Source organism: Dipodomys ordii, unplaced genomic scaffold (genome assembly GCF_000151885.1).
Source record: "Dipodomys ordii isolate 6190 unplaced genomic scaffold, Dord_2.0 Scaffold4, whole genome shotgun sequence".
NCBI lineage: Eukaryota > Metazoa > Chordata > Mammalia > Rodentia > Heteromyidae > Dipodomys > Dipodomys ordii.
The window spans coordinates 2,198,013-2,214,974 of NW_012267220.1; the positions used below are offsets into that span (position 1 = coordinate 2,198,013).

Consider the following 16,962-nt stretch of genomic DNA (forward strand, 5'->3'; position numbering starts at 1 on the left):
TACTTGACTTAAATAATTATATACTAAATAAGATTCTTAATTGTATACTCGCTCTCAATACATTAGCTTACTTTATTCTCACAATGCTTTTCCAACAGGGGTGACATAGTTGAAGACATTATATTATGTGAAAAGATTTAGAGTAGTGCAGTGGCTATTTACTTTTATACATTTTTCAGGATGTGATTATTTTTAAAGTTGAAATACATGGTTTAATTATGTTCAACTATGTTTTTCCCTAAAGAAGAATTTAAGTAGGAAATGAGAGCCTCAAAAAATTTAACTGTTTCTTTTTCAAAATTATATTCTGTTATTATTTAGCATTGAGCATAGACTAACCATATTACTTTTCTGTAATACTGCAGAGAAAGCAGCTGTCTAGATATGCTCAAGTTGATACCCATTTATGCAGTTTTTAAAACTTCCTTTGGCTGCTGGTGGGAATGACAATATTTCAGTGTGTACACACGCTTTTGTGCTTTCCAGATGTGGGGTTAAATCCAACTTCACAAATAACTAAGGCAGATGTTGAAGAATGCAATGGAACTTCAACTTTCTCATCTGGAAAATAAAACCTCTGTATGCTTTTTAGCTTATTGTAAGAAGTTGAATGTTCTACAAATAGCTAGACCATATCCCCTGTGAAATATTTTTATGACTGTTTACTCCACAATAAAGGGTTTCTGTTTCAATTTTCCTTTCCGTCACCATGAATGTGACTGTGTGAGTGCTGTTCTTACTCCATTGCAGTTGGTGGTCATTTTGCATGAATAACTTTTATTTGTCGTTATTGTAAAGGTGACAGAGGGGTTACAGTTACATGTCAGGTAAGGAATACATTTCCGTTTGAACAGTATCACTTCTTCCCTCACTTTCCCCAGTTTTTCCCTGCTTTCCCCTCCCCAAGTTGTATAGTTCATTTTCGACATCGAATCTAGCAAGTATTATTGCTGCATTTATTCACCTTTTATCCCACCATTTCTGTGCTCCCCCTCCATACCAAACAGATGGCCTCACATAGGAGACAAAAGGTACAGAAAACAAAAACAGCAACAAAGGAGGAACAAAAAACAAAAAGCAAAATAACAGCAAAACCTGAATAACTTTTAATTGGGTGGTTTTCTAAATTCAAACATTTTATAGGAGCAACAGATGACAGCCTTCATTTTAATATATATTAATTGCTATTTATTGGTTTATTTATTCATTAATTTTTTAGTTTCCTTCTGACTTACCACCATCTGGCCTCTGTGATTCTATGCTTAACCCAATCTGTACTGAACCTGAATTTCACTTACATATAGAAGCTGTTAGTTTGGCTAACTTACTTTCCTCTCAACTTAGTTCATGCCCACATCCATGTCTGAATGAATGTCTTGCTCTGTTTCCAGTTGCAAAGAGCCCTTTATGGCCTTTAAAATTAGCTACCTTATCCCAGGTAGATTTTTTTTCATGCCTCATCCACTCAACCTGCATCATCTGTACATTTGCTCCAGGCAAAGCTTGCTTCCTTTTTGGTCAGTTTCTCAGCTTTTCATTTTGTTCCAGACGGGTCCTTCTATATAGAAAAGTCATCTTTTTCGGATCCCTTCTTTGCTAGGATTTATTGTAGGTAGAACATTTCGCCCACAAACAACCCTGGAGCAAGCCGCCCCTTTCTGCCCCCCACTCATTCGTAGATTTGCTAAAATTAAACCCACAAAATTTGGGGGGCTGATTTCTATCTTAAGTATTATTCTGGGTAATTGCTTCATTTTGCAAATGAGTGTGTTGAAACCGAGAAACATGGGAAGTCTTGCCTGTCATTTATTTCCAGCTATAAGCATTCCTTGAAAGCAGAGATTAAAATGTACATACACACATAGCTCCAAAGGCTGCATATGTTGGGTGCCACAGAGTAATATTCCAAAAGATTTTGATATGAGTTGAGAGGTTAAATATCAAAACACTTCTTTGAAATGATGATGACAGCTAGTGCTTAAAACAAATTGCAGAAGGTGGCTAGAAACTTTGAGCAGTACCAACATTTTGAGCTTGTCCTCTGCCATCTGCTAGGACTTTGGATAAACTCATGGCCCGTGAAGGACAGTGTGTGTTCTCTACAGACAGAGATCATGAGCCTTGGGGATCAAGAGATCTGGCTGGAATCTTCCAGTGGACTAGTTTTTTAGCTTGAGTAACTCAACCTTTCTCTAGACCTTCATGCAGGGGGTCCTAATACAAGTGTGAACGATGAATTAGAAACCATGTATGTGCCCCGGAATTAGAATGTGTTGTTAAGATTATTAGTTATCACTGAGAGGGGTGTACAATAGATATAACAAATCTCCAAAATTCTCTTCTGAAAGGAAACAAGCTATAAAGCAATAACAAAAATCATGGAACTGCTTGGTATTGATGCTTACTGATTTTATTAATGACTTTAAAAAACATAAAATACTAATGCTCAATATGAAAAAAATGACAATCAAGGAATGAGCATTTGTCAAAACCATTAGTTAAAAAAATCAAGTTCCTCCCTCCCTCCCTCCCTCCCTTCCTTCCTTCCTTCCCTCCCTCCCTCCTTTCTTCTTTCCTTCCTTCCTTCCTTCTTTCTTTCCTTCTTTCCTTCTTCCTATCTTCCTTTCCTTTCCTTTCCTTCTCCCCCTTCTTTTCCCACACCTTCCCCTTTGTTCCCCCTTCCATTTTCTTCCTCTCTTCTTCCTTCCCCTTCCCTCTCCTTCCTTCTTTCCTTTCCCCTTTTTCTTTCTTTATCTTCCCTTCCTCTGTTCCTCCCTTCCTGAAGAACACAATATTTTGCCTGCTTGCTTTTTATCATTTTTTTCTGTCAGTAGTTTTATTGCACAGAAAACAGAAAAAAAAAACAGCTCACTGAATGATGTTTGTTGTTCAGTCACTCACTGAGTGTTCAGTTACAGAAGAAAAATCCATGTGATTTGTAGTTACAGAGATTTAGGTTTGTAAGTTTGTCTCATGATATTTGAATATCAGAAGATAATGTAGAAGTAAAAGCATCCGACAAGAATTCTTGTGTCAGATACTGGTTTTATTGCCACGTTCTCAGGAGACCATTTTAATCAACAAATGCTTCTCTTCTACATCTCTGGGGAGTTAGGAAATGCAAATGTGAAGTCTACCATCCATACAAGTCTGTAGATCTGTGACATTGTCTCCAGGGGATACTTAATGCAAACGCAGCAAACGCATATGAGGCATTACCACAGGCAGAAGGCAAAGCAGCGCTCAGAATTCTCTCATTAAAGACAAATAGTAATCATTTGACTCACTGTATGCTGACCAAGCTTAGGAATGTTTAGAAAATGAGAGGAAATTTGATAGATTAGAACTGGCAGAGCCTTAGAGTCTAATGCATGCTTTGTATTTCATGGGCCCAGTGAATTTGCAATTCTGGTTAATTTGCCTGAGTTGCCATTTCCTAATCTTTGAAATGAGGATGAGAAACGCAACTAGATAGATGTTTTATGAAGGTCAGAGAAGGTCATGCATGAAATTTCAGGCACTTTGTATGCACTCAAATATTACTTCCATCTTCTTCCCATAGGTGTCATTTTGAAAATAAATGTAGAAGGGCTGGGAATGTGGCTAGAGTGGTAGAGTGCTTACCTAACATGCATGAAGCCCTGGGTCCAATCCTTCAGCACCACATAAGCAGAAAAACCCAGAAGTGGAGCTGTGGCTCAAGTGGTAGGTGCTAGCCTTGAGCAAAAGAAGCTCAGGGACAGTGCCCAGGCCCTGAGCTCATGCCACAGGACTGGCTAAATAAATAAATGTAGGTTTTCATCATTCTAGTGCCTCTTACATCAGTGTTCATCCTCAGAACATATAATTTAAAATTAAACTGTGAAAGCAAACCAGAGAATGAGAAAAAATATTTCTAAAGAATATATATATATATATATATAATTTTAAAAAACTCTCCAACTGAAAAGATTTGAATACACATTTCTTCAAAGATACACACACACACACACACACACACACACACACACACACACACACACACACATCTATCCATAATACTTCCATTAAGCCTTAGAGGCTATGTTTAATAAAATATTCATTATGGAGCTACACATCAGAATTACAATAGAGAGCCTCTTCATCCCCAATGGTACGGGCATGATCAATATGACAAACAGTAGAGAAGGAGTTGGAACCCTCATACATTGCTGGTAGGGATTTAAAATGTGCAGCTGCTCTGAGAACTGTCAGGCAGTTTCTTTGTAAGCTAAACATAGAGTTGGCAGATGGCTGGAAGGCCTGCTCTTATGTGTAGGTACATATAACAAAGGAGATCACACATCTACACAAAACGCTGTACATGAATGTTCACAGCAGCGTTATTTTCAATAGCTTAAAACTTTATTATCATGTGAGTGAATAAACAATATATAGTGTATCTATTCATAGAAATATTATGTGTAACCAAAGAGTGGTACCCAATGATTTGGGAACTATTTTATACTTTCTATTGTGAAAGTACTGTACAGAGGAGTTACAGTTACATGAGCAAGGTAATGAGTACATTTCCTATCAAGCATTGTTGCTTCCTCCTTTGTTTTTCCCCTACCGTTCCCTCCCATCTCCACAACTACACTACACTGTCCCTGCCTAAATTGTAAAGTTTATTTTTCAACATAGTGTCTTGTACATCTCATTGTTACAATGGGTCAACCTGTATCCCTATTTAAGGATTTTGTTTTTTCCCTTTCCCTTCCCAAATTAGAGAAGTGTATATACAAGATGCAGGGCACCGACATCAAATACAGTGAAAACAGGGGTTATACCTTGGGGGAGGAATATACAAAGAAAGAAAAAAAAATCACATGGTACATTATAAATATGTTAGAATCAAAAGCAAGAAAGAAAAAAAAATTTTGTGCCCCTATCTTGGGGCTCACTTCGCTTAACATCATCTTATCTGGTCATATATACATAGCTTTCGACCTTTTCTGCTTGTCCCAGACATATATAGTTATTGCAAATAAGGGAAACCAAAGGACCTATGTTTCTTTGCACCTGGCTTACTTCACTTAATATAATTTTTTTCAAGTCTTTCCATTTCCTAACAAATGGGATGATGTCATTCTTTCTGAATTCCATTGTATGTATCTGTGTGTATGTGTGTGTGTGTGTGCACACGCACGCGTGCATGTGTGTGTGTGTGTGTACCACATTTTCTCGATCCATTCATCTACTGAGGGGCATCTTGGTTGGTTCCATATCTTAGCTATGGTGAATAATGCAACAATCAACATAGTTGTGCTGGTAGCTTTAGTGTGGTCTTGTTTGTGATGGTTTGGGTAAATGCCCAAAAGTGGGATTGCTGGGTCATAGGGGAGCTCTATGTGGAGTCTTTCAAGAACCTCCATACTGCTTTCCAAAGTGGTTGAAAAAGTTTACACTCCCACCAACAATGCAGTAGGGTTCCCTTTTGGCCTTATGTCCCCAGAATCTGTTATTATTAGGGTTCTTGATTATAATCATTCTAACTGGGGTGAGGTGGAATCTCAATGTTGCTTTTATTTGCATTTCTTTTATGGCTAGAGAGCTTGAGCATTTTTTCATGTGCCTGTTGGCTATGCTTATTTCCTCTTCAGAGAAGTTTCTCTTTAAATCTTTAGCCCACTTATTTATTGGGCAGTTGTTTCTTTGAGGATTTGTTCTTAGGGGATTAATTTTTTGAGTTCCAAGTATATTTTAGATATGAGACCCTTATCCATTGTATGGCTAGTGAAGATCTTCTCCCAAAGTAGGCTTTCTATTGATCTTGCTCGCTATGTCCTTTGCCATGCAGAAGGTCTGCAGCTTCCTGCAATCTGGGAAATTTTTATATCATTGTTCTGTATCATTTCATGCTTTTAGTTTTTCTGTGTCTTTCTTCTTTTTTTATTTTGTCAGTTGTGGGGCTTGAACTCTAGGCTTGGCAGTATCCCTCAGCTCTTCAGCTCAAGATGAGTGCTCTACCACTTGAGCCACAGCACCACTTCCGGTTTTCTAGCAGTTTATTGGAGATAAGAGACTCATGGACTTTCCTGTCCAGGCTGGCTTTGAACTGTGATACTCAGATCTCAGCCTCCTGATTAGCTAGCATTACAGGTGTGAGCCACCAGTGCCCAGCCTTCTGTTTCGTTTTTTTTCTTTTTTGTTTCACCTGCTAATGTTAACTATAAAGAGGTAGAAAAATTCTATTCTAGAATGATATATAATTATAATGATATAAGGATACCTTTACCACTAGCTGAAGCATTCTCCACTTTTTCCTCAGTGTGTGCCCCTCAGATAAATATTTCAACTTGAGCTTTGGTTTCCTTTTGTATGAAGTGGCAATACTATTAATCACTCTATCCACACACTTGACATTTTATTTCGCACATAAGAAGTTTAAAAATTGTAGCCACTCTCAATTTATTTAAAGTTCATGATGCAATATTAACTTACGTTTTTATTAAACTAATAATTGGTTTTTGTTCTTGGCCCTGTAGTTTGTGTGCATGTAGCCATTCATTCTTCCATGACTGCAGGGTATTAGCTCATCAACATCTTTGGGAAAACAGAAGAATTTGACACTCAGTTCATTATTCATGTACATCTGAAGCCTACATAGCCAGATCAATATTCTAGAACCCTAGAAGTAGCCATATCAGCAAACATACTCACAAGAATATCACCTATGTATTAAAACCATTCCCAATGGCAATTGATTGCTATGAATCCTAAGCAGACATAGACATATCTTAATAGTCTGTGAAAGCAGAAAAATGAGAAAGTAGTTAAGAATCCCAGGTTTGAGTAAAACACGATGATGGAATTCTCCAGTAATCACTGATAGTTGGTTTTACAGTTACTTTTCTTTGTCTAAGTGTCTCGGCTATGACCGGATTTCATGCTAACATTCATGTACAAATGTGGGTATTTATTTGACTTTTCAGGTGGATGATGCAAGTTTCTATAAATCTAAAATGCTATTTTGGTTTCATTTGGGACTGAAGATAATACAGTAAGTGAGAAACCACTTTCTTGATAAAGAAGAACTTAGGAACGAGGTGCCAAGAAAACATCTGCATGTGAATTCAATAGGATCATAAATGTTAAGGGATAAAATTGGACCATTTGTTGATGAATGTGTTTTAGGAAAGTGTTTTGAAAGCTCTCTGCACTGGGCCGGAGAGTTAAGGAGGAGAACCCCTGTCTTTCAGGAGTTTCCATACTTGCAAGGTGTCTCAAAGAGCAGTCGTTACAACAAAAAGTAGAAAATGTTTCATCAGCCGGAGGATGCTGGATGCGGTGAGCACATCACAGGGGTCACAGACAAGAGAAAAATGCACAGGAGAGAGACATAAACAGAGACTCCTCAGAAAAAGCAAAACCAATTTTAATAGTGAAGATGTTTGCCCTTCTAAAATCAAACACCTTTTTAATACGCTGTATGATACACTGAAGATTTGCCTTAGTTCTTCCAAGTGTCTTTTCTCCAGATGATTCATGACAAAGTACGTGAAATTAAGGATATTAATATGACATAAGTACTCCTCACATAGTGTACGTGTCGTAAGACTCCACAAGTCACACAGTTTATACAACTTAACACAGACTATATGAAGTTCACAGGTATTTAGTCCTCCTGGCTGGAGTGAACACTTTTTAAACATTGTCTCTTGATTTCCTTTGCTTTGAAAGGTAACAATGAAAGTAAAAAATAAGTTATTACATAGGCACTGCTCTATAGAAAATACATTTTGTGTTTCTATATATTGTAAGCTGGAGATGCCTTTTGAATTATATATATTTTTACCAGAAAGCTTGACGAACACTGAACAATTTATAAAGGATTAAAAAAAAACCTCTTGACTATCAATCCAAATGAATATAATTTAACTATTTGCAGCAAAACTAATTTACTTATTAAACTAATTACTTGAAAATGCTTTGGTTGTCAGGTACCAGAATGATTTTGAAATTAGGAAACTGCTTTTCCACTTACTTCTTGTGGGTGGCCTAATTCCCTGTGATAGGCACAGCTGAAAAGCATTCTTTATGCATTTTTATCTTAAATGATTCTCAATTAGGAAGAGAAAATTAAGTTCTCTCTTTAAAAAAATTTAACAAAAGCAAATCATTCTCCAATGATATCAGACCCTCTTTTAGCTCTATATCTGAAGGGTAGCTTTTACATCCCTCAACCCTATCACAGACTAAAGTGATGTCTGCCATTACCTGAAGATGCTCCAGTGTATTGAGCATCTAATGTAATCAGGATGGCCTAGTATCATGAGAATATCAGGAAACTCCTCCTCCTAAATCAGCTCATAGTAACACCTCAAAGAAACTTCATTCTGATAAATACAATACAAAAATCCTTACATTACATAATACATAATATCACAATAAAAGCACTTCAGGAAAGTCTGACCATCCTTAGTACCAGAAGATTACAAAGCCCATACATCTTTGTATACAAATGTAACTATGACAACCATAACAAACGCAACAAAATGCAAGTCAAGAAAATCCTAGTCTTTGTACCAATGCTTTCCATGCGGTTCCAAGGGAGAACAGGTTATAACAGCCACGTGGCAGGTTGTGCTTGCTCTTAAAAATAAGGTGTCCTCTGGGGCCATGTGCCCCAAGCAGTTTCAGATTTTCTCATTATCATCGCTGCTGATTTTTTTAAATGCCACCGGGCTGGCTTGCTTCAAAGAAGTCTTGGAAACATCTGTATGCATGGTGGACATAGCTATGGTCTCGTAGTCATCATCCCGAGACCGGAAATCACAAAAGTTAAAGAAGAACTGCAAGTCTCTCTGGAAGTTTTTGTTCAGGAACCCATAGAAGATGGGGTTGACACAGGTGGATATCATGGCCGTGAGGTGGCAGAGCAGGAAGAGCAGGTTGTGGTTGCATGTAGCAATGATCTGATGGTTCCAGTCGAACACGGTGTTGAAGATGGTGAGAGGCAGCCAGCACACCGCAAAGGCCACCACAATGGACAGCAGCATGACGTTGATTCTTTTGCTTTCACTAGACCTGTACTTGTTGTCCCTCATCTTGTCCATCATATTATTCCTCTTTTTTAAGCGAATGTATATCTAGAAAGGAATTAAAAATAAAAGCAGTAAGTTCAAACCGCGCTACTGTTTGATGGGGAATTCTGTGGAAAGGAGGCCAAGGGGGGAAATGGTGGGGAAGAAAGGTTTTCTCACCTTGAAGTAGCATATAAAGATAAAGCAGAGTGGGCCAAAATACTGCAGCACCAAAAGAAGGGTTGTGTACGACAACCGATGAGAGTCCGAAGGAAATTTATCGAAGCACACGTACTTGCCTTTGAATGCGTCTAGGGTCACGTTTTGGAAGGGCTCATCAGTCAGTACTTGATAGATCAGAAAGGGCAGAGAAGAAGCCACTGCCAACACCCAGATCACAGCTATACCTATGTACGCATGTCTGTTATTGGGTCTCCATCCTCGCGGGTTGATGATCAGCTGATGTCGCTCCACGGCGATGAGAACCAGAGAGAAAATGGACACAGTGATTGAAACACATTGCACAAAAGGATTCAGTTTGCACATCGTCTCCCCAAAGACCCAGTGGTCCATGAGCGTGTAGACAAATGTGAAAGGGAGACACATAATGGCAACCAGCAAGTCTGAGAAGGAAAGGTTCACAATCAGGATGTTGGTAACGTTTCTCATCTCCTTCTGTTTCAAGATGATTATGATCAAGGCCAGGTTTCCAGAGACCCCAAGAATAATCACAGCTCCGTAAGCAAGAGCCAAGGTAAATATCACAGCCAAGGGCAGGTGACAATCATCATTTTCAAAAGCCAAAAATGGGGAAATCGTCTCTGACCAGTTATAGTGAACGGAGTGATTTTCAACCTGGGAAAAGGATGTTGAATTCATTGTGCTGGTTGTGTTGTTACAGAGTAGACAGATGGGAGGTTTGTTTCTTCAAAGCAGGGCAAATGTTCAGCATGTTACTGTTTTGCATATCGGAAGCCATTTACCACAGTCATTCTGAATTCTTTATTCCCTTGCATTGAACCACCTGTAAAGAGAAAATGCCCAATTGCATTACTAATTCTGAGGGCAGTTAAAATGAATTCTGATCCATAGAACTCTTATACGAAGACACTGAAATGAGTAAAGAAAACGTGATCTTGTGAATATCCTCTTAAAACAGCAGAAACAATGCAAACCTTTTAATTTTTTACAGTTCTGCTTGGCATAAGGTCACATCCCAGCACTTGGCAGGCAGGCTTCGGTGGGAGGATCACAAGTTTCATGCTAGTTTGGGGCTGCATGGTGAGTTCAAGGCTAGCCTGGGATAGACAAGAAACCCTGTCTCAAAAAACAAATGGCCCTGAGACTGGAGCTTGAACTCAGGATCTCAAGCTTTTGCATAGATTTCTCACTTAAAGTTGGAGCTCTACCATTTGAGTCATATCTCTTCTTCCAGCTTTTGGCTGGTTAAATGGGCATAAGAGCCAATCAGATTTTTCTGCCTAGGCTGGCTTTGAACTTTGATCCTCAGATTTTAGCCTCCTGAGTAGGTGTGAGCCATTTTCTTATACATTGAGTTTTGGTAATCTATTGTGACTAAGATTGTGTATGTGTGTGTTTGTGTGTGTGTGTGTGTGTGTGTGTCTCCTGAAGTCTTACACCATCAATATATTCTTAAACACTGAAAGAATGTGAAGATGTAACAAACTACTTAGTGCACAAAAGTAAATCATTAAAAATATGAACAGGTGGGCTGGGAAGGTGGCTCAGTGGTAGAGCACTTGCCTTGCATGCATGAGGCCCTGGGTTCGATTCCTCAGCACCACATAAGCAAAAAAGAAAACAAAAGGAAGTGGCGCTGTGGCTCAAGTGGTAGAGCGCTAGCCTTGAGCTGAAGAGCTGAGGGACAGCGTCCAGGTCCAGAGTTCAGGCCCCACAACCAGACCAAAAAAAAAAAATATATATATGGACAGGTAAGGTAATGCAACCATAATAAACACATGATTCTCTCTCATACTGTAGAAATGGGAAAAAAACGAGTCTAGAGGTTGCCCTGTGATAATTGTTCACAACACACTGAACTGTTTTTCAAGGCATACGTTATTTAGCATAAATATATTCAAACAACAATAATCGATACAGTGGAACATAAAAAATTCTTTTGTGAAACTGCTGAAAAACTCCATGATATTTAATTCAGAAAACAGAATGGTAAATCGACCTTCAACAATTTGGCCTATGGATTATACAGAAATGGGCTTAGTTCTGTATCTAAATATCCAAGTAAGAAATGGACCAAATATATATATATATATATATATATTATTTTTAAGATACTAATAACATTATGGGAACAATTGTCTTCACAAGTAGCAAATGTTCCATATACTAAGTTTATATCCAATACAAGAAGGACCATTTCTTTTTTTTTTTTTGGTCCGGTCGTGGGCCTGAACTCTGGGCCTGCGCGCTGTCCCTCAGCTCTTCAGCTCAAGGCTAGCGCTCTACCACTTGAGCTTTTTTCTTTTTGCTTATGTGGTGCTGAGGAATCAAACCCAGGGCCTCAGGCATGCAAGGCAAGCGCTCTACCACTGAGCCACCTTCCCAGCCCAAGAAGGACCATTTCTAAGAGTTCTCACATTGTGTACATCCTAACTTTAAGACACTATGTCTTGTATTAGTATGCTAGAAGTATTTTTTTCCATGTAGTATCTTCCCTCCTCACCATAATTTGTATGTATCCAATGCAAGGCTATAGATTTTAGGTGGAATTTTAATTTTTGTGTGTATGTGCCGCTCAGGATTGAATCCAGGGCTTTGTGCATGCTAGGCAAGCACTCCACCATTTAAGCTATGCCCCCTAGTCTGTAATTGTGCAGCATGTGTAAAGGTTGTAATCACAGCATTTTGTGATATAAACATTCTTCTTTTACTAACAAGATAAAACACAGACAACAGTCTTGTACAGATTAAAGGCTCCTTTAAAAAGAAAGACGATCTCTGATTTTCCCTACATTTCTAAGCAAAAATATGAGATGGGATTTCTTATACTAATCAGCAGGTTATTGTGCCAAACAGAGACAGTAAGTTGTCCTTTCTTATGTTACCACAGGAGAGAGAATTGTGCAGATTTACTTCCATTAAAAGGAAAATAAGACATTTAGTGAACAAAAATGTGTTTGCCTTTTAAGTGACGACTCTAATAAACCTTTCCTTTAGTGTTTTTGCTTTCTAGAATAGAAGGTGCTTTCTATTATAAAACTACAATTAGGCTTCATAAAACTGAAGAGGAAAAATAAAGGTTGCCATCACCAATCAAGTGCAAATATTAGAGCATGCTAATGTTGGAGGATTTTACGGGTGAACACCATTAGAAATGATGTTCTACGTCAGCACCTGGAGTGGCTTTCTAATTCTTATGGAGTAATCACACTTTCTCAGGAATTCCTCAACCATAGAAAGAAACTGCTCAATGGAATGCTAATGTGTGAGAACAAACCTTGAAGAAATGGGTAACCATTTTTTTTAAGATTTTTGATTTTCAGAAAACTCTTACTTTCTTGCAGAGTTAGAGAAAATTTAGCACCATACTTTATATTCGGGTTACTATAGAGATGGTCATTGTTATCAGTTATGAGTTTTTCTTCATTACTTAAAGTAACAACACTAATACAGTGAGCAGCAAAATGCTTTCTCATGATCTTCTGGAGGCCCCTTGTCATCATTGGAGAAATGATGACCCTGATATAAGACACATGAGTTGGGGGCTGGGAAGGTGGCTCAGTGGTAGAGCGCTTGCCTTGCATACCTGAGGCCCTGGGTTCGATTCCCAGCACCACATAAGCAAAAAGAAAAAAGCCAGAAGTGGCGCTGTGGCTCAAGTGGTAGAGTGCTAGCCTTGAGCTGAAGAGCTGAGGGATAGCGCCCAGGCCCAGAGTTCAGGCCCTACGACCGGACCCCCCCCAAAAAAAGATACATGAGTTGTGGTCTTTTGACATTCCTCACTCTGACACCTAAAGACCTCTAAGTCATGCTTTCCTTCCTCTCTTTGCAGTAGTAGCTCCACTAGTAGCTCTGTTCTAGGCTAGCTTGTATATTCCAAGTCCATCAAATATAGTTCTGCATCTTCCTCCCTGTTATCCACATACTGGGTGTTCTGTCCGTCTCACTCCCCTAATCCAAATTCTACCTCTCCCTCAAATCACCAAGTAGTACCCGGAAGCCCTGATTGACTTGCATTGATTTTAAAGTAGGCATTGAGCATAATTCTACATAAAAAAAAAAACGTTTTTGTGGTACTGGGATTTGAACTCTAGGCCTTATACTTCCTAAGCAAGTGCTCTACCACTGGATTCATACCTCCAGCCTTTAACTGTCCCTACATCTTAATACTTGGAAATGATTAGCTGGACTGATTGCATTACAGGGATGGCAAGTGCATGGTTCATCGTGAGTAGGTTCATCGTGACATAATTCTATTCCATCCTAGTCTTTTTTTAAATTTTCTTTTAATAAGCAAAATGAATGTTAAGTATGATAGTCATTTTATTAGATTAGGTACATTTCCCATGAAAATAGGAAATGTTTCTGGAAGAACATTAATTCAGCCAACAAATGCTTGTTAACACTTATTTTGTGCCGGGCCTGGTTTTAGTGCACACAGCAGTGACTAAGTTTCCAGTCTTGTGAGCAAAGTCAAGGAAAAAAAAATAAAGTAGCAAGTGATACAGTGATAAGTGCCAGGGGCAATATAGCGCAGAGAAGGGGAAATTGGAACTGTTTGAAACTGTAGTTCTTACTGTGTGGGAAGAGAAGGCATCTCACCCAAGGGTGGTGAGGAAGGAAGCCATGCAGACATCCCAGAAACAGCATCCCATGTGCAAGGCACCAACGCGGCATTCCCTAAGGCTGCAGTGTACCTGGTGTGCTAAACAGCGATCGGAATGGGGACTAATAGGCAGAGAACTACAGGAAATTAAGAAGAAAGGGGATAGGTGGTGAACTGGGAAGACTCAGGCAAAGTGACAAAGCCTGAGCAGGACCTGTTCTAACGGCCTGGTCTTCACCTTTTTAAGTGCAGAGATGAGGAAACGCTGAACAGCCTTTGGCAAACACATGAAGTTAAATGACTTCTGCCTGCCTTAGACTCACTCCTCTGGGGGCGGCTTTTGCCACACTGAAGGAAGGGAAGAGAAGTAGGGAGAGTCATCAGGAGAGCAGTACAGATGATCCAGGAGGAGGAATCCAAGTTGTTCACAGTGCCAGGGAAGAAAATACAAAAAAAAATTATATTTAACTCATCTTGACAACTTTGAGAACCCATGCAACTATGTGTTTTAGGTAGACATAGGGAAACATCACTCTGAAAGCACTGAAATTGCATTTGATTGGCATGTGCAACATGATAGATCTGGAGGAACACTGGCTTTCCCACTAACGAGATGTTAATTTACCTCTACAGAAAAAAAAAAAGGTTAATTTACTTCTACAGAAGTGTTTGTGAGCTTGTGTTCAGGACTGTAGTTATTCTGTTTGGTAAAGCAGTTTTGTGTTGGATAAAAAAATGTATATTTTTCACATGGCTTTCATACAGTGTCAAGAAAGGATAATTGCCAGAAAATAACAGTACTGAGTTGACATATCCTATCTTTGGGAAAGGAAACAATCTGACATTTGCTGTTCCAAGATATATTTATAAAATAAACGAGAAAACCAGAGACACTGAAGCAACAAAAGTCTGTGAAATCTCAGTGTTGCTACCATGCACATGTAGAGACAAAACAGACATTGCATGTATACATCAATTGATTCCCCACTGCAAAGGGAAGTTACCTTCCCCCTCTTTTCAGTTGGAATGTTTGACTTCTTGCTGTAGATTTCTGCCCCCCCCCTCCAAAATTCAGGATTGTCTGATTCGATTCAGCCTCCCAAAGTTACTGCTAGTTTATCTAAAAGAGTTACATAATTCTCGGTTGCTTCCGGGAATGGGGGCTGGGGGGGGGTCTTGTTTAACAGACAGCTACCCAAGGAAAGAGCTGACAACAGTAGTAGACACCAGGCGCGCTGAGTCTGGGGGCAGGAGTGGGGAACTGGGCTTTGGGCAGGAAGCGCTTTTTCCTTCTCTGCAGAGAAGGAAGCCTGCCCGGCTACTCATTTCTGTTTCAATCCTGACAGAAACCGACAAGCTGAGCCTCTGCTTCTCCAGCCTGGAGACCGCCATTCCTTGTCCCCAGTTAGATTTCTCATAGGATAGAGGTGTGAATGGCAAATCTCTGAGAAAGAAAGAAAATAAAAAGATGGAACCCGCAGCCAGGGGTTCCCCCCACTAGGTTTTTCCTGTGCGGAGTTACCAAGATGTTCAATGCACATTGCTGGGGGCATGCTTACCTGCCAGCTGGTGCAGAGGATGGAACTAGTTCTCGAATTGCTGAACAACTCCACACACATGCCTCTATAGGAACCCCGTGTGCTCCCAGGTACCAATTCTATCCGTGGTCACGGGAGACAGGCAAAATGGGAAAATATCCACCCCCAGACCAGAGCGAGCAAGCCCAGGCCCAAAGCCAAAGCCAATTTGCATTCCTGAACCTAACATCCATCCTGCACGCGTTCGCCTCTCTCCAGGCTAGCAGAGGACCCCAGGGCGCATCCCAGCAAGGACCCCGGGCCGCCCACCCTGCGCCTCCCAAACCAGCCTGCTCATCGTGCACGTTCTCCAGCAGCCAGCTGAACTCTCTGTGGTGAATGCTCCGCTGATGCAGGCCAGGGCTCGGGGCATCCCGCAGGGCGCGGTGGCTGGACGGGCCCAGCGCAGGGCGGGCGGCTGGGTCTCCATCCTAACTCAGGTTCATGGCATGGCAGGTGCACCTCGCTAGGGGTACGCAGATCTGGGACACCCACAGCAGCTGGCACCCGGTGTGGAAACCCGCCGGGCACCTGGCGCCGCGGGCCAGGGAGGAGAAAAGTGGACGGTTCTCCAACCCACCCTGCCCAGCCGTTGTACCCCACCCCGGGCACCCCATGAGAACTCCAGCACGCGGCGGCGGCTCCGGCCAGCCGAAGCGATCGAGGTGCGGGGAGGACCGGGGCAGACACCTGGCCACCTGTGTGGCCTTGGTGAGAGTCCAAGAGAAGAAAACTTAGGTCCCCAAAGCCAAGCGAAGCCCGGGCGGAGCGGAGCGGAGCGCGCGGGGATGCGCGCGCGGCGGGAAGGTACGGGGTCCCGTCGGCGGGAAGTCCTGCAGCATCCCGCCCCCTGCCCGCAGAGAGAGGGGAAGGCTCTCTCCACACACCCCCAGCCCCCCCCAGGTTTTGGGGGTGTACTCACAGCCTTTCTGTCTGCTCTGCAACAAGCGATTTCTCCAAAGTCCCCCCTTAAAAAGCATCAACTTGCAACTTAACCTGCTCCGGGTCCGAGCCGTCCTCTGTCTGGGCCCCCGCGTCGGTTAAAGCGGGAAAGGGAAGAGGACCAGAGGAGTGAGGGGGAGAGGCGAGGGAAGACCGGCTGGTGCTCCGCCTGCTCAGCTCCCAAAGATCGCTGAAGATAGGAAGAGACGCCCCCTTAAAGCCGAACTCCACCTCATCCCGGACCACGTGACGGCGCCCCGGGAGACGCGCCCTCCCCCCGCCCCCCTCCGTCCCGGGAGCCGGACCTCGGGGTGCGGGGCTGGGAATTCTGCGGGGAGCAGCGAGGGACGCGGAGCCGCGGGTGCGAGCAAGTGCTCGGCACCCGGACCCCGCTCCCCGCCCAGGCCTCGCGCAAAGACTAGCAATTTTACCAGGCTGTAAAAAAAAGAAAGAAAGAAAGAAAGGGAAAAGATAAAAGTCATTGGCACGGCCATCTCCGTTGTGCGCGGGTCAGTGCCATCTTGTGGCTGAAGTCCTGCCAGTGAACGCTGAAGCCCGAGCCCGGGACCAGGCTGCGCGCCAGGGGACCCTC

At 41.6% G+C, this 16,962-nt stretch overlaps 1 protein-coding gene across 2 annotated transcripts; it reads right to left on the reverse strand.

Moving 5' to 3' along the window:
* Positions 1-7,378: 7,378 nt before the first annotated feature.
* Positions 7,379-16,521, reverse strand: Npy1r (neuropeptide Y receptor Y1). 2 transcript variants are annotated; one of them, XM_013024585.1, is made up of 3 exons: positions 16,425-16,521; positions 9,225-10,068; positions 7,379-9,110 (listed from the first exon to the last, which is right to left on the reverse strand). In XM_013024585.1, the coding sequence occupies exons 2-3, from the start codon at positions 9,921-9,923 to the stop codon at positions 8,658-8,660; spliced, it is 1,152 nt and encodes a 383-aa protein (XP_012880039.1). In that variant the 5' UTR covers positions 9,924-10,068; positions 16,425-16,521; the 3' UTR covers positions 7,379-8,657. The 2 variants fall into 2 exon arrangements, with proteins under 2 accessions (XP_012880039.1, XP_012880030.1); XM_013024576.1 differs by having other exon boundaries at positions 16,351-16,521.
* Positions 16,522-16,962: the final 441 nt, after the last annotated feature.

Coding starts and splice junctions, on each gene's coding strand:
- Npy1r (XM_013024585.1), bottom strand. CDS start 9,923: ATGAATTCAACATCCTTTTCCCAGGTTGAAAATCACTCCGTTCACTAT. Junction 9,111..9,224: donor TCTTTATATGCTACTTCAAG/GTGAGAAAACCT, acceptor ATTCCTTTCTAG/ATATACATTCGCTTAAAAAA.